The sequence below is a fragment of the Telmatherina bonti genome, assembly GCF_933228915.1.
Source record: "Telmatherina bonti genome assembly, chromosome: 21".
In the NCBI taxonomy this organism is placed as follows: Eukaryota; Metazoa; Chordata; class Actinopteri; order Atheriniformes; family Telmatherinidae; genus Telmatherina; species Telmatherina bonti.
Window position 1 is genome coordinate 11,667,806 of NC_136630.1, and position 16,832 is coordinate 11,684,637.

General features: G+C 37.3%; 1 protein-coding gene across 1 annotated transcript in view; it reads right to left on the minus strand.

Moving 5' to 3' along the window:
- Nucleotides 1-16,832, minus strand: part of psme4b (proteasome activator subunit 4b) — a gene marked incomplete at its 5' end in the record, with an annotated part of 39,065 nt that overhangs the window by 10,104 nt on the left and 12,129 nt on the right. Inside the window, 23 exons of the mRNA XM_079261196.1 lie at nucleotides 1,084-1,188; nucleotides 1,300-1,452; nucleotides 1,685-1,810; nucleotides 1,896-1,962; nucleotides 2,427-2,580; nucleotides 2,899-2,980; nucleotides 5,175-5,304; nucleotides 5,492-5,545; nucleotides 5,704-5,840; nucleotides 5,926-6,135; nucleotides 7,134-7,265; nucleotides 7,391-7,486; nucleotides 7,604-7,666; nucleotides 7,760-7,858; nucleotides 7,946-8,001; nucleotides 8,085-8,141; nucleotides 8,269-8,324; nucleotides 8,413-8,508; nucleotides 8,772-8,929; nucleotides 12,521-12,724; nucleotides 13,221-13,288; nucleotides 15,137-15,206; nucleotides 15,511-15,609. Of these exons, the coding sequence (XP_079117322.1) occupies nucleotides 1,084-1,188; nucleotides 1,300-1,452; nucleotides 1,685-1,810; nucleotides 1,896-1,962; nucleotides 2,427-2,580; nucleotides 2,899-2,980; nucleotides 5,175-5,304; nucleotides 5,492-5,545; nucleotides 5,704-5,840; nucleotides 5,926-6,135; nucleotides 7,134-7,265; nucleotides 7,391-7,486; nucleotides 7,604-7,666; nucleotides 7,760-7,858; nucleotides 7,946-8,001; nucleotides 8,085-8,141; nucleotides 8,269-8,324; nucleotides 8,413-8,508; nucleotides 8,772-8,929; nucleotides 12,521-12,724; nucleotides 13,221-13,288; nucleotides 15,137-15,206; nucleotides 15,511-15,609 (2,472 nt within the window). The remainder of the gene's footprint in view (nucleotides 1-1,083; nucleotides 1,189-1,299; nucleotides 1,453-1,684; nucleotides 1,811-1,895; nucleotides 1,963-2,426; nucleotides 2,581-2,898; nucleotides 2,981-5,174; nucleotides 5,305-5,491; nucleotides 5,546-5,703; nucleotides 5,841-5,925; nucleotides 6,136-7,133; nucleotides 7,266-7,390; nucleotides 7,487-7,603; nucleotides 7,667-7,759; nucleotides 7,859-7,945; nucleotides 8,002-8,084; nucleotides 8,142-8,268; nucleotides 8,325-8,412; nucleotides 8,509-8,771; nucleotides 8,930-12,520; nucleotides 12,725-13,220; nucleotides 13,289-15,136; nucleotides 15,207-15,510; nucleotides 15,610-16,832) is intronic.

The following is a 16,832-nucleotide window of genomic DNA, read 5'->3' on the forward strand; positions in this document are numbered from 1 at the left end:
ATTACTTGGGAAACTTTTTTGAATTTTCCATATGTCTGCAGAAATATGACCTCAGATTGTCACAAAGATCCATAAAACTTAATAAAAGGTCCCAAATAAGCAAAAACATTTCAGTTTAATAAGGAATAAATCCAAATAGACATAAGTTGCAAAGGTGTGAGGCAATAGCTTTTAACAGAGATGCAGCAATATCGGTATCGGTATTGGCTCAATACCAAGCGTGTATACTTGTACTTGGTATTAATAAGAGTGTACTGATACCACAACCGATACGTGATACCACACTAGTCAAGCTAACGCAGGTGTGTTTGATGACATGCTTTGGACATGTTTTTAAAAAAATGACTTGAATGTGAAAATGTGACATTTTTTGTTCCACTAAAAGCAAGATCTTTGTTTATAGTTGTATTTAGGTAAAATTGTGCCAAATCAAAATAAAACATGTTGAAATTGTTCGATCTGTAATGTTATTATATTTGTATTAGTAAGTATTAGTAAGGTAACTTCAGAAAGGATGGGTAATTTATTACAACCTAATGAAATCTTACACAGTTATAACTGCAATAATAACCGTAGTCACAATAATGTTCACATAAACAGATTTGGTATCTGCAAATATCAGTATCTGCAGATATTCAAGTTTCAAATATCGGTATTGGAACTCCTAAAAAGCAGATCGGTGCCTCCCTAGCCTTTAACATGTTGTATGACACCGATATTCTAGGTTTTGATTTTTTTGCAAGCATGCTTAAATTTGATAATATGGCAATTGATAAAAAGCATACTGAGCAGAGGGTAAAATCATAAGACAAAGGGAAAAAATTATATGTTTACTGGAGAATAAATAAAGATGAAAAGTAAAAGGAAGTTTTTAATTCACGGTGAAGGGGGAAAAAAAGTCTGCATCAAATTTATAAATGATGCAATCTCTAGAAGTAGATCTGAGCTGTAAGTGGTGTCATTGACATGAAGAGCTTATAAAAGCATTCATGCAGTGAAAATAAATACACAATCATCGTGGATTCTAGATGTTAACTAAACAAATGACCATTGTAGAGACCTAAACTATGCTCAGTGACTTACACAAGCTGTAGCGATGCAGGTCCCCCAGTCTGTGTAGGTTTCCACGGTGATGTTGGTTAAAGCTGTCCTGATCAAAGGGCACAAAAGCTGCCACAACCTGTCCACCTATAAGCACACACACACAGCAATGAAGGTTTTATTAATACTGACTTTTCTCATCAAAATGCTGAGGAGTGTGCATGTGTGTTCGATATATGTGTGTGTGCTTGCCAGAACCTTGCTGAAACTCCAGTGTTTGCTGCCTCTGATTAGTCCTGCTGTAATCTCACACACGCAGCGCTGGGAGCTCTCATGGGGGTCACTTGCGAGATGCTCCAGGTGGGGCCATAGCAACGGAAGGAACATGTCGCCGTAGTTACGAAACAGACCCTGTCAATCAAACAGGAGTTGGCAGGATTATTTGTTTGTTTGTCAGGAAAATGTGGATTATAGTGATTAATCTTGTGCAAGTAAACTTTTGCCTGACAGAGAACAATAAATCATAGAAGATGGTGACAGAAATTGGGGCTTTATGCAGTTGAGCCTCAGCTAGACATGGTATGATGTGTCACTCCTTTATTTAAAGCTTGTCAGATCAGAGGAGAATAGTAAAAACTGACACCTTGAAGAGACAGAAGCGTCGAGGGTTGAAGCTGTCTTTTCCTTTCCGCTCCTCCAGTGACAGAAACTCTATCAGCTGATCGATAAACTCCGGGTCCGAAAAATACTCAAAGATGATCTTTTCTCCCTGTTTGGCACACCAAACGTTATAACGGTAATATTAAGGTGTTGCTAAGCTACTTGTGTGCGTGTTGTGCGGCATGAGCACACACCTCACTCATCTCCTCATATGGCAGGTCATCTTGTGGCTTCTCAGAAGCTGCATAGATCATCATTTCTCTGAATGGAGCAGGAGACAAAAGAAGAGGCTGCTGTGATTTATAGATAACATCACAAAGAAAAAAAATCTGGATAGACACATACTGTCTTCAAACAAGCTGCAAGGATAAATGGATGATTATAAAGTCAGTAAGTCAGCAAGCATTCCGCATACCAAGACAGCCAACCCCTCAGCTTATACATCAATTCTTCTATTTAGGGCAGGCAGTAAGTCGTTCATTCTGCCTTATCAGGGCCGGGCCATGACAAGAAGTCAGTTCAACCTCCTGCTAGTTATCCAGCCACCTAGATCAGTCATCCGGCAGTGAGTCAGACATAAACGTGGCCACAAAGCCACAAAGACAAGCTTCAAATCAAGCAGGCAGTTAAGTCAATCAGCTATTTAGTTCCTTCCAACCAAGCAGTTAATCAGGCTTTGAGTTTCTAAATCCACCACCTCCATAATCAGTCATTTTGCGTTTTACCTTGGCCATGAGTAGTAGCCCCAGTGTGTTTTCTCCACATAGTGAAGAGAGTCCCACTGTTCCTGAGTCAGAGGTAGGTTGTTGCTGTCGTACTGTAGCCAGCGATTCCCCTCACGATCCCCCACACACATCCCCTCTGGTTCCTGGATATTACCTACACATTAAGTGCAATTAAGTGTGTTAAAGTGTCCTGGACACACAAAGACACACAAATGAGTGTATTACTTGATTTATCAGGTGGTTTAGTATGTGTTTGCAATGGAAGGTTTTGTAAAGCTGCCCTGCTTCTAAGCACAAAATAAAAAGGATTTTTTTAAAATTCATCTTTTTATAGGAAGCAAATGAAGATATAGAGCAGAATTAGTCTCCACATCATGATGTATTATTTAGTTAAAATGAGAAATCTACATTTTAAATAAGAATTAAACATGAGCATTGTGTACTTAATGTGTCTCTTGGCGTGCAAACTCACTGATATCCATTGGCTTCACGGAAATTTTCTTTCTAGGCCGTTTCAGCTGTTTCAGGATACCAGCCATAGCTGAGATAGCAACCTAACAGAGAGAAACATTAGAGTGATGAATTATAAAGAAAGGCATCACAAGTTTGTCATCTTAACTGGAGGTACGTCCTGTTGAGAGCCTGATTTCAATTTACAGGCAGAACAGATGGAGTCACCGAGGCTCCTCCAGGCCCCATAAAGAAGTGCTGGGTGTATTAAGGAGGATGTAATGTGCTTTGGGGTAGCTTCCTATTCTTTAACTTTGCTTCACAATTTTCTTTTTTTTGGGATTTTGGGGCTCTTGAAAGTTTGCAAAGTGCTGTAACAAAAAGTAGAATATTTATATTTGTAACATTAAAGCATTAAAAAAAAACCTCTACCATAAACTTTAGAGCTTAAATGAGGATCATCAAAAAATAATAATTGTACTTGATCTGATGTATTTGTTAGTGGAAGTGGATGAGAATATTCTTGCATGCAGGTTCAACAGTTTTATTGTTTTGTGATCTTAGCATTACACTGCAAGATATTAAAGCTTATAAATGTGGTAAAAACCAAGGTTTTCTGATCCTGTATATGAGCTTGTCCACTTTAACAGGCAAATGTGCAAATGTGAGGATGAAGACAAATATTTCAAGCAAAGCTTAGCTTAGCTGGACAGCTGCAGTTACCAATTCAGTTACCAAAAGATGCTTTAGCTGCAGACTCTGTGACTGCAGAATATTAACAGGCTTATCATTATCACTGATTACATCTGAATGTAAAGTGTACATGTGTGTTTCATTAAATGAATGTGTTGCAGGAGTATTTATTTAGCACTGAAAACAACAGTCTAGAAAGCAAAGAATAAGCAAAGAACATCAGAAAAATAATAATAGTTTGTTTTGTTCTTTTACAATAAGCCTGTTGCTTATTAATATCTTTTTAAAAACATAAAATAAATCTTCGACATACACAAGTTCTTTAATTAGTTTCAGATAAGCAGTTCCCCCAGCAACAAACCTACTGAATCAAACCTACTGGCTATTTGTAGCCATAACCTGCTCTGGAGCGAGAAAATCATATTTAGGAAAGTCTGACCTCAGTTAACAGTTTGAAATACGGCCTCAAAGTTTATTTCAATACAAAGTGTTTATCTTATTTATAGCAGAAAGAATGTGCCTTTGTTAGTTTGGTAGTAGCTGTAAAGAAAGCTAACGTTTCATTGTAGTTAACAAAAGAGAAACTTGCACTGCAAAAAGTCAGACAAAGTTGTTAGCGGAGACTGAATAGTCAAGTGAACTGAACTGACGTTTGCAGCTTGCTGTTTAATGTGCAGCAGCAAAGCAATTATTTTGCTTTATTCTGTGTGCAGACTTCTGTTGGCAGAGCTCCTTTCCTGCAGTGAATATCTGTTTGCTTGCTTGTTTAACAAAATATGGTGCAAGGCAAGGTGTGTGTTCTTATTAGCAAGTTACACAAGAATGAGACTTATGCAGGGAAGCTCATATAAAGCAGTGTTCAAAGTGTGTGGTTGTGATGTTGTGTAGCAGCTGCTGTCAGGCTCAGTTTGACCATATGCTGTGCCTTTGATAGAATGCCGATGGTAGTGTTTCATGCAGGATTTGATTGGCTGTGTTGAAGTTTGATAAACACCTGCTAGAGGATGCAATTATGAAGAAAATATGAAGATGTACTTTGCCCCTTATTGTTTCTGACTTTTCCTCCATGCATAATGTGCAACTTCTATATAAGTTTTGATTTAAATTAAATTCAGATCACTGCTCAAAATATTTTGGACATGCATATAAATCTCTTTTTGCTGATATTTATTTATTGTTAACTTATTAATCTAATATTAGTATTTGTAATAAATGTAGCTGTTCTGTTTGGGGACTCCAGGATGTTTAAATAGAGGTGATTTCTCTAGTAAATAAAAAATACATACATATTTATAATGCATACTGTATATACACACCAGGACAGAGCATCTGTATTTAAACTGCACCAAGAAATGTCTAAATCTATATGTGGGAGCAGAATTTCAATATCTATGCTTATAAGCTCCTACAGCCCGAGAAACCGCAGGATATTTGTGTGTTTGAGGCCCAATCTTACATCTGAAACACTACAAAAAAACAAAGCTTTTAGCCACTCTATTTCCATTTTTATAACCCGAGGGAAAAACAAATACCTACCATAAAGTGTTTAGATTTTATCCACACAAAAACTCATACAAACACACACACACACACACAGAAGCAGACCTTGCGTATGCTGATGGAGTCATGAACAAGACTCTGTGTGAAGTAGAGGACAGCATCAGGGGGAAGGGGGTGATCATCCCTCAGCTGGAGAGCCAACAAGTCTGTAGCCATGTGCTCGAACTTCCAGGGCCTGGAATACATGCAGAGGACATGCAAACTGAGCTGCAGCCTGGAATCGCTCACTTGACGCTGTTACAGCAGCAAAGTTCTCTGAGTGCTTTAGGAAAGCTGTTAGAGAACTTCATAAGTCCTAGCTTATTCTAACATTTTATAATGAATGCACAACACATATTAAATTAATTTGGGTAAAAACCTACAGGTCTCTGTCTTCAAGGCAGTCCAAGAGGTCATTGACTAGTTTTTCATATTTCCTGCGCAAAAAAGAAAAGCAAACTTTGGTAAGTTGTACTTCTCCTATTGCAGCTGAAGGTAAAAAGAAATACAAGAAGATGTACCAAAATGCACCTTTACTTTAACTGTGATGGTGAGAAAATAGCAATAATGGTTAAAATGTTGTTCATGTTCCTACCGCGCAGCGACAACGTTCCTGATTCTCTGACGTTGACTCCCCTCCTTCATCTCCTCCTTGGACGGGAACTCTAAACAAGGTGCAGGATTTTTAGACTGAGCGATTTCATTGGCTATCTCCACACATCCCTCAGACACCTCGAGACAGAAGTGGACAAACACACAGTTAAAAACTAACTCAGGTGAGGGAAGTGTGTTGACTGTTTATGAACATGTTTCTCACAGTGAAGATGATCCCAATGGTATCATGCTGACGGTGGATCCGGTCAGTGATGTCATCAAGCAAGCGACCGATGGATGGCTTCTCCAGGGTCATTGAGGGTGACAAGCCACAGCGGACCAGAGCAGGCCACACCTCCCCAATGCAGTCCCAGTCCCTTGTACTGGCCAGACAAAAACCACTCTGCACACCCTGCAGGCAGTACAGAGCACCCTGCAGAAGATACACAAATAAATTACATCACATAAACAGCTATACACCTGGATTGAGATGGGGCTTTGTCTTTAGATGTGCTTGCCACATTTTAAAGAAACATTTCAGCCTTTCTGCTTGAAATGATAGATTCTGAACATGTTAGGAACCATATATGGAATAGGATCCTGATCAAACCACAGTCAGGAAATCACTAAATTAAATCATGCTAAATAAGGAAGGTAATTCTGTTTAGAGAGCCATGACTCACACTTACTCTGGATTTTTATTTTATTTGAATTAAAATGCCACAGCGAGGGCATATAAATAGAAAGCTGGTGTCAACCTCACTGTTTCTGTTAGGTGCATTAGCACCACCTTAATCTGTCATTTTAACCTGAGCCACAGAAGAGTGGAAGTTACAGTACATGCACACGATTCCCATTAATTTCCAAGTGAGGCAAAAAGATGTTTTGGAATGCAAGCAAAGGTCACAAGCAAGTAGGCTAAACTTGGTTGACATCAAATGCTGTTAATTACCCAGTGACTGGAGTCAGCTGAGTTGCAGTAGGGAAACTTCCAACACTTTCACGACTGCGGCCCTCAGAGACCAGAGTTGCCCACCTCTGGTAGAAGCTCTGTCACTTTGTGCATTTTAAATCACGGTCAAACTCCTGGATGAGCCCTATGTCAGACTGTTTCTGGTATGTAGCATCTTTAAACTTCGTCCCGTTTAGCCGTTTAGATCCCAAACATCTTTAAGTTAAAGCTATCATGTACTAATGGGATACAGTTCCTTCCTGCTGAGAAGCAAAAGTAGTAAAACGTTGCTTTAAAAGTTCTACCAAAAGTTATTGGTTTAAAATGCAAAAGGTCTCTGGTGTAAAGGTTCAATCAAAGGTTAATTTACTTTTTCAGTGAAAATATGTGTACATAGATATTTTATATGAATAAATAATATTGTATATGTTTCTTATTTGTTTATATGGTTTGTCTTTATAGACTTTTAAAGCTCTTACCTTGAACTGCTGCTCTGAAACTGTGCTGTTTTGTGGTGATAGCATTTGCAAGATGCGGGGAATCAGGTCTCTGTAGGAGAAGCTAAAGGTCCCCATTGCAGTCAACAGCACATTCTGTGCCCTGCTGCGTACCTAGAGGACACACACGTGCAAGCACAGTCACACATATGATCATGTATACAAGCACAGTTTCCATGTGAACACAGTTGTAAAAGTGGAAATCAGCTGATGTTTTAGTTTAATTTATTTTATTTTACCTGGCTGTACGTGCTGGTAGAAAGCAGCAGCAGATCACAGAGCAGATCCCGATGAACCACTTTGTATTCGCTGCCCTCGACCACCAGCTTTCTCATCTACACATGTAAAAAAAAAACCAAACAAACATTTCCAGTAAGTACAAATTTGGTCTTTTTTGAGCCATGTATGAGCTACTGCGTGATCATGCACAATGTCTGTGTCATCAAATGCACCTCGTGCTGGAGCAAAACCCGGTCAATGAGCAGCGCTCTAATGTGCTGCTTTTTCCCAAGAAGCTGCGAAAGTAAAGACAAAAGGTTTAAATCACCCTGTCAGCACCTTATTAAAACTGACAACAACATGTGACCTCACACGCTTTCCCAGCTCACCCTGTTTTCCATGGATTTCTTAACAAGAGTAAAGCTTTTCCAGCGTGAGTCAAACTCCTTCTTGTGAGTGCCACGGAAAAACATGAGGTCACTGATGATCTGTTGTCAGACGAGCAAAGAGCAACATGAGACCTTCACAAGACCCACTGGGCAATAAAATAAGAACATTTAAAACATTACAAGCACCTTAATGATGACAAACAGTGACTTGGTATCATCCTCCGAGTGCTCTAAGATGTGACCTGGGTTGGATAAAGTGGTAACAGGTAAGTTGTGCAGCGCAGTGACATTTCAAAAAGGGAGGAAATTTAAAATCTTCACTTACAAAGCAGCAGTCTCATGGTTTGGCAGATGGATTCTCTGTAGTTCTCCCGTGAATCATCTGTAGGGGAGGAGATACCCAGATGTCCCGTATGGACACAAAGTGAGTAATTAGTATCTTTTTCACTCACTAATACTAATAGGAAAGTGACTGCTTGTGCGTGTGTGCTATGATGTCATTTACATACCATAAGCAACACCTACATACAGCTTGATCTCCCCTAGATTCACCATAGAGGGCACACTGAAAAGGAGGAGAATTCAAGAGGCAAAATGTGATAAGCCTGCATGATAATGTCTGTTCATATTAGTGTGCATAACTGCAGTCTCACAGGTCAGGTACGTGCGGTCCATCCAAAGGGGGCAGCAAGCTTCCAGCTCCAAGAAGGCAATGCTGCACAATAGCAAGACTCTGCAACAACTCCTCCCTGTGAGGGAGACAGTACATTACAGGTCTCCCATAGCAATATGTGTGTTTATGTCTGTTATGAGTTTGCCTAGGAAGTTTCCCCCCTCTCTCTCTGAACGTTTCATTTGGCTTTATCAAAAAGTTTCAATGACAAAGTAAAATCAATTTGAAAGCAAAATGTTTTGGATGCAGGATGCTCTCATAAATCAGCAATGGAAGGCTACAGTTTTTTGTTTGTTTTGCTTTTGGCTGATTACATCTAAAGGGACAATGACACCACACCTTGTCATTGGCTGATCTCCAGAGACGTGGCTTTTGATTCGCTGCAATTCAGGGCTCAGGAGGTGGGACAGTAGCTGGAAGACAAAGTTCTCCTCTTCCTGGCTTGGCACGTGCCAGCATAAGCCCAAAGCTGTCACATCTCCAGCTCTGCCCCAGTCCTGGAAAAAAAAAGAATTGCAGAGTTGTTGCCACTTTTTCCACTGGAACAACTGGCAAACACAAGCAGTAAGCTTCAAAACCACAGATATGTGTCATCAACCAGCATTTAGATATTTGAAACACATGCAAAGTATAAGGATGCAACTTTGCGGAAAGAAAAAAGCCAGTTACACTTTAAATCAATCTTCTGTTGGATGACAAAGAAGCAGATGGATCCAAGTAGCAAAACAAATCTAAAATAAACACTAAATCCATGACTGTGACTTACAGATGTAACAGGGTTTCAAATAGGAGATGAAGCATAAAAAAAATGCTGCTACAGCTACTTGACACTTCACTTCAAATCAGAAACACACTTATTCTAAACTGCTATAAAAAGCGGTGAGAAAATATTTGCATGGTTTTAGAAAAGAAAATAACTATTCCACAGAGGATTTTCACTTTGAGCGTAAGTAGAAGATCAGATTCTCATGCAACTGCAAAGTACAAAACACAATAAGACTTGTATTTAGCAGCAAAGGAAAACATTTTTTTTCATGTCAAAATTATGAACTTGCTGTACATCAACATAACAATTATGCAAAGATATAGTTGAGAATTAACAAACTTAGCACAGAAATTGTTGGTTTTTACTATATCTATAAAAAAAAAAAGGAACACACCACATTGCTAACATTGCGTGGCAGAAAGAGCCCTTTCAGCTAAAGGTCACCCTCCTGTTTGCAAAGATGGACTCCAGCAAAGAAAAGGAAAAGACCAAAGTCAACACTAATCTGGCTGCCCCAAAGATGAAGAGAGAAATACAGTGAAAAACGGCCAGTAATGCATGAAAAACACTGATAAAAACTTGTGCTTTTGTAATGGATAGAATGGATTGGAGTAAAATGGAACTATATATTATATGATTAAAAAGTAAGGTGCTTTTATTCATAATAATTGTAATATTATATGGTAAAAAGCAAGGTGCTTTCATTCAAAATGGTAATTAGGAAAAAGGAGAAAAGGTTCTTAAGCAACCACTCTTTGTAGAAATGTTTGGTGAATGTTCTTATTACCGATCAAGTTATCTGTGTTCGACTACTTCGGTCATGTAATATAAAAACAGCTATGAAAAGGGTGCTTTAGCATAACATGTTAAATATGCCATGGCCAGATTATTGTTTTTATTGTTTAATTGAACACTGATTTCAAAGAGTGTTTCATTTAAGGGTTGTGTTTTGAGAGTTTTATTCGCTGATCGTCTCTCAATTGATGATGTCTGAGATAACGTAGGGGAAGCATGTTGCTCCCGCTCGTCCATTCCAAGACTGGACGTGACGGCAGCAACACGTGTCTGTGTCTTTGTCATTATTCCCCTTTACAGGTAAAATCTCTGTTTTCTTTTAGTCATTTTACATCTGTATTTATGTTCTCTGTTATTCAAAAGATGAGTTGGAAGTGAAATCCGTCCACAGAACTAATTTCATCTAAGTTTGAACTGTTACAATTTTCTTGCTAGCTGCATGCGTCGAACGGGTCGCGCCATGAGGGATACGACTGCACTTTCTGTGTGCAATGTTCAGTACTTAAGAGTTTTATTAAACTACTGTGATCTGCAATATAATTTTCCTTTAATGTCAGCTTTATTAGCTTGTATATGGTTTGTGCTTGTGCTGTGATTTTGGCAGCTAGTGCTTAGTTATAATTTAATCTTATTGTTTTATTTTGTAATATGTTCTTATAAAGATGTATTGCTGAAAATATGATGCTTGTGAGAAAAATACATTCCAAGACTGGACGTGACGGCAGCAACACGTGTCTGTGTCTTTGTCATTATTCCCCTTTACAGGGGTGCAACACTTTGGCCCAAAGAAAATTTTTCTCGTCATTAACGAAGTGTAAGTGTTATTACAGCAGCAATTTAAGGCATTCAAAAAGGGTAATCCTAACTAAACAACTAACAATTAATCAACTTAAAACATACACAAGATGTTTCGGTCAAGTGTCGATGCACAGGAAGTAGCACTGGTAACTGCAGACGCAAAGTAAATAAAAAGTAAATGAGTCACATGACCTAGGTCACATGATAGGTGTCAGTCCAGTTCTGTACCAAGGAAGATGGTATGCCAGCAGCCTACACAGATGATCTTCTCCCACCCGCAAGGTGGTTGGTAGATCTGTTCACTACCAGGCTCTCAGAACAGCATTGCACGATGAGGAAAATGAAAAGATAAATCTTTTTACAAGAACCATCTACATGGATAAATTATTCTCCATGCATAAATTGACAATTAAAAACAATATCAGTGCTTGTTTGTTTTTTGCTTTACTTCTTACATCAGATTGGATGTAATAATTATTATGTTGTTATAGTTAAATATAGCAATTCTATATTTTGTCTTCTAAAGGGTATTTTTAAAGTTTTTTTCTAAAGTTCCAACCCTTTGCTAGTTCAAAGTATAATATTTCTAACACATCCCATTGCTGGTACTTGCATTACCAGATAACTAGCTAGTGTTAGCTCCTTAATCCCATAAATATCGCAAAAAGTTTTAAACATTAAAAGTGTTAAACATAAGTCTTAAAAAACAGTACTCCGCAAACCATTGATTGAATAGAATAAAAGACATTATTTAGACATTATTATAGACATTACGTTAGCTACATGACCCAGCAAAGGTTGGCACTGGAGCTAACTACAGAGAACTTTCCCCTAAACATGACAAAACATTTTAATTTAATTCTACTATTATAATAAATAACTCATAAAATAAATAAATTGTTTTAATTATAGGTATTATTTATGAACTTTGAGAAATTCTCCAAATAAATGGGGTTGGATTTTGCAAGCAAATTTTTACAATCTTTATAACGTTCCTCTGGTATATATATATATATATATATATATATATATATATATATATATATATATATATATATATATATATATATGTATGTATGTATGTATGTATGTATGTATGTATGTATGTATGTATGTATGTATGTATGTATGTATGTATGTATGTATGTATATATATATATATATATATATATATATATATATATATATATATATATATATGCATATATATATATATATATATATATGTATATGCATATAAAAAGATATTTCATTGATCTTTTTCTTTCTTTTCACTCATCCACTATTTTCCTTCTATGCTTCACACCACAGATGTGGTTAGTTGTCGGGCAATATGGGCCAGAATGTGGTCATCTAACAAGAATGTGATAAATGGTTTTTAATAGTCTTAAATATTATTGGAGATGGATATTGGATTGAAATCATCAAACCCATAAAATCCCATTTTAAAGTGAACAAGAAAGAAAAACACTTTAAAGCTTTCCAATAAAACTGATCTCTCTTCAAATACTTTAATAATAGGAACCAGTTTGCATCTTGTTATGTTAGTATTTAAGGCAGCGATGAAATGGAGCAAATTAGTATCAATAAACTATTTAAGTCTTGTTTCAGTTCTTAAGATTAAATATTGGTGGTCATTGCTTTGTCTTCTGAATGCTGTTGCAGCATTTTCAGTATATGTCTGCGTGTGTGTGTGTGTGTGTGTGTATGTGCATGTGTGTGTGTTTACCCTTATAGGGAGGTCAGTATCAAAACCTCCAGAGGTGCTGCGGTACTCTGTAGGATAGATGAGGGACAGCGACCGGAGTGTGTGCTCCAGCAGATTGCAGGCAAGTGTGTACGCCTGCTTACAGCGCAGACGCACACACACACAGAGGATTCGCTCCAGGTCCCCTTGGTATTTCAACAGCTGTTTGCCATCCACACGGGTTACCTAAAAACAGCACATGCACAAATGTGTGAGAACATGCACGCACATGCACATAATTGGAAAGATGAGCCTTAAATATTGAAGTTCTCCAGTAAATCACAGCGTTTGGCTCATTTCACACGATTCAATCTCCCAGGAGGTATAAAACAAAATTGAAAGAATGTCAATATGTTCTGGTTAACGACAAAGCTCGCTGACTTTTATGAACATGCAGTATGCACACTGTGAAAAATATTTAGTGTCATATTTGTTTTCGGTCTTATAATTAATTTAGCATCCTAAAAGATAACAGAACCCCATAAAAATGTCTTTTTTCTTTTCATAAAAATGTGAAATGAAAATTTAAAATGCAACAAAGGTGATAGACAACTGGCATGTTTTCCATTTTTAGTCATTTTTAGCATAAAAAAAAATTATGATACAATAAAAATACATATTTTGAAATAAAACATGTTTTAGTGTATTGTAGCTTTGTGGATTTAGCAGGATGTTCTCTCACCTCGGAGAGCAGCTGGAGATTCCATAACAGCTCTTTGTCCAGCTCATCTTCGTTCTTCAAATCCTCATCTACACTCATACACACAGAGAATCCCGGTTATGCATTGTATAATTCATGACAGATTGTGCTCATTTTGTTAATATTCGAGATCATCTCAGTTTTAAGCCATGCTTCTGGTAAACTAGAACAGATTTCTATAGGATTTGGTGCATTTAAAACCGTGTCAGGATGAACCTTTTTGTGACTTTTGTGATTCATCTAGACTTAGCATATCAAAGGCCTCTACATTGTAAGTGTCAAAATATCTGCAAAATAAAAAATCCAATCAGTTTTAAATATAACCACAGTAAATGCTAATTAGTTACTGTTAGTTTACTACAAGACAAAGCCACAGAATAAACATTACTACAAGTTAGCCTCTCACTTAAAGCAGATAAGCAAGAGTTTTCCAAAACCTGTATACATTTTTTTTTATGTAATGCAAAAGTTAAAAATCCCCTCTGCAATAAAAAATTTATGAAAATATAACTTCTCATAAAACAAACTTTAAAAACAGGCAATTATTGTACCTTGTGCTTCTACTGAGGCACCATTCCACTAGTTAAAGCCTTTAAATTTACCAAACATGTAAGCCGTGGGCTATTCTTTGCGGTAAAAACATCACATTCAGTCAGTAACAGCTACAAAACATGTCCAAAGTTCACAACCTTGGCCTCTAAGGATAAGACACACATGGGAGAATTTTGAAACGCAATAAGCCTCTTGGTCCGCATGACTTTTACATTGTTAAATTTAGAAGAACTCCAAAGTAGATACAGCCTTTTAACAATGAGCTGGTATGCAGGAAGAAGGTTGTGAAAGGCTTTGGTTTATTGGACAAACACTTCAAGGCAGCTCAAGAATTGTGAATGTAAGTTGTCATTTACATTCACTTCCACAGCTGAAAGATTTTTGACACTCACACAGTGACACAATGAAATGACATGGAAAAAATGGTCACTTTTACTGTAATCTGCTTGTAATGTGACCAACTGGACGCTTTTTATGAAATGGTAATTTGCAGATACCACACAAAATACCCAGGCAGGCAAACATAAAAGATAGATTGTGCTAATTTTTTTTAAGAGTTGACAGTAAAATCAGCAAGTCTAAAGAACATCTGATGAATGACTGTTGAGCAAATCAAATAACACACAAACAAAGCATAGCCGTAATTATCTACGCCTTACTTAATCCTTTTCAAAGCCTGATTCATGTATTACCTATACATACAACTGCATACTGCTGCATAAAGCTGTACACAGCTGCATACACTGATCAGCCACAACATTGTAACCACGTTAAGACAGAGATTTGAATTAATCACCTCATTACAACACAATGAGATTACTGGCACGGTGTGTTGTGACACATACCAACCTATTAATTACAACTACAGAGCAAACTGTTGCAAAAATTGCTAAATAATAGCACAAGAAATGCAGAAGTAAAGACTTAACTCCTCGTGTGCCAAATTGATTAAACCACTGCACGATGCAGCAGACCACAGACAAACACAACACCCTGCTACCAACAGGAATCCAAGTCCTGTATCACAGATATGGAACATCCAACGTGTTCCACATCTGTACTTTGTTAGATCAGAGCAGTTCTGAAAACAGAAAAGGTACTTTAACAATATTAGGAAGGCAGTTTTAATGTTGTGGCTGGTGGGTGTATGGTAATACTTTCTGGCTACGTCATCATGTTATTTTAATCATTTTATCACATAACAGAAAAAAGGGGAAATCAATGTGAGCTGAAGATCTACATTTATCATTTCATGACTAATTGCTCACAAAAAGCAGTTTTCATACAAGCTGTCACGTCTTCACTGCACAGTGAACTGTTCTACAAACACACAGGGTGGTACTGACTGTCAGTAATGTGGGAGATGACGCTGCAGCAGTGAGGGACGAACAGACGGAGAGACTCAGCAGGATGACACTGCAAACACACACACACACATGCAAGAGGCATGCAAATGCACAAAATAAAACACATGAGATGCTTCAGGACAAACAGCATGTAGAAAATCGGCAAACATTTAAAAAAGAAATAAAAGAAATGAACAGGTGTGACATAATATGTATCTGAACTGTGTATAAATACAAATTGATATATTATCTTGTAATTAAATCTTAAATGTGTCAATGTTGCAGTTCATTAAGCTTTTTTTTTTTTTAACGTCTTAAGCGAGCATTACATTATAAAGAATTAGAAGTTCATTGCCAGATAAACACACTCATACCTTTGCAGCAGCTCTGCACATGTCAGCAACCATCCTGCCTGAAACACACGTCTCAAAGATGCTGGCGGTGGCAAAATTAAAGAGCTTCTGCAACGCAACCTGACATAAAGACAAAGATAAGAACGGGTTTAAGAGTTGGAATAATGAATGTTAACAAGGTGGTACCTAAGATTTTTCCTGTTTACATACATACTTGTAACAAATGCAAGATAAATGATAAAATATTAAAGATAGAAACACATTTTTGCAAACTTTCATAACTAGTAGTTCCTAGTTAAAGCAGCAGAAACAGTTTGCTGATCATTTTAGTTTCTTTTTAATCAGACTGCGAAAAGATCCGGCCATCAGCTGCAGAGTAACATAATTTTTCAACCTTGTGTTTGAACAATTTAAGAAGAATGGCTTTGCACAATTATCTGATTAAATAGTGATGAGGGAACCAGGTAGTTCAGGGAAGGACAGTTGTCATGGCAACTTAACTGCGTCACATTGAAAACGTGCCTGTAAATACATTCTAGCTTATTTCTCAGCTCCGCGGGTGTTGAGTGAGAGCCGTTTTTTTTTTTGTCATTGTTGTCATTTGTTTATTTTCTTTCTTCTTCTATATTTATATATATTTTTGTAAAACTTCTAAATAGGATACAAAAGCACCTTGGCAGCCTTAAGGAAATGTATCCTTGCTTGATTCATTACTATTTTTGTTTCCAAAGTTTTTAACTAAGTCCACTTTGTAAATTTGAACAAAATGATCTCTTTTGCCATCACAATCTGTGGAGGAAGTCAAGCAGAGTGCATTCAGCCACGTGTTTCACTTTCTGTACTGATGACTGTCACACAGGTACACCAAGTAAGTGCCTTTTGAGGTCTCCAGGTGATGCACATTTGAAATCTCTGTTAGGTGACCTTGAGCTGCACCAAGAAAGCATGAATAGAAAAGAGCTGAATGATTATAGTGGCCTCGTGATGAACACAAAGCATTGTAAAGATTACATTTTGTTCACTGCCGGACTCACAACAAATCCTTGTTACACATAATAAGAAAATCAAGCAAGTAATCATCTACAAATATTTTCCGTAACGATATTATCCTGTAAAGACCTTGCTGAAAAAAGAAGTTAAAGCAAAGACTTTATTTCCTTGTCTACCTTTTTTTCAAGGCGAGTAAACAGATTCTTTATCTGTTTGTAAAGGCTGCAGTGACGACAGTGTTACAAATAGATGTAACAAAAATGGGGTTTTTTTTGCTAATCTGAGGTCAAAATGATGTCAACATGTAAAACAAAACACTGGCCAAACACTGCATAAAATATATAAATCAGCTT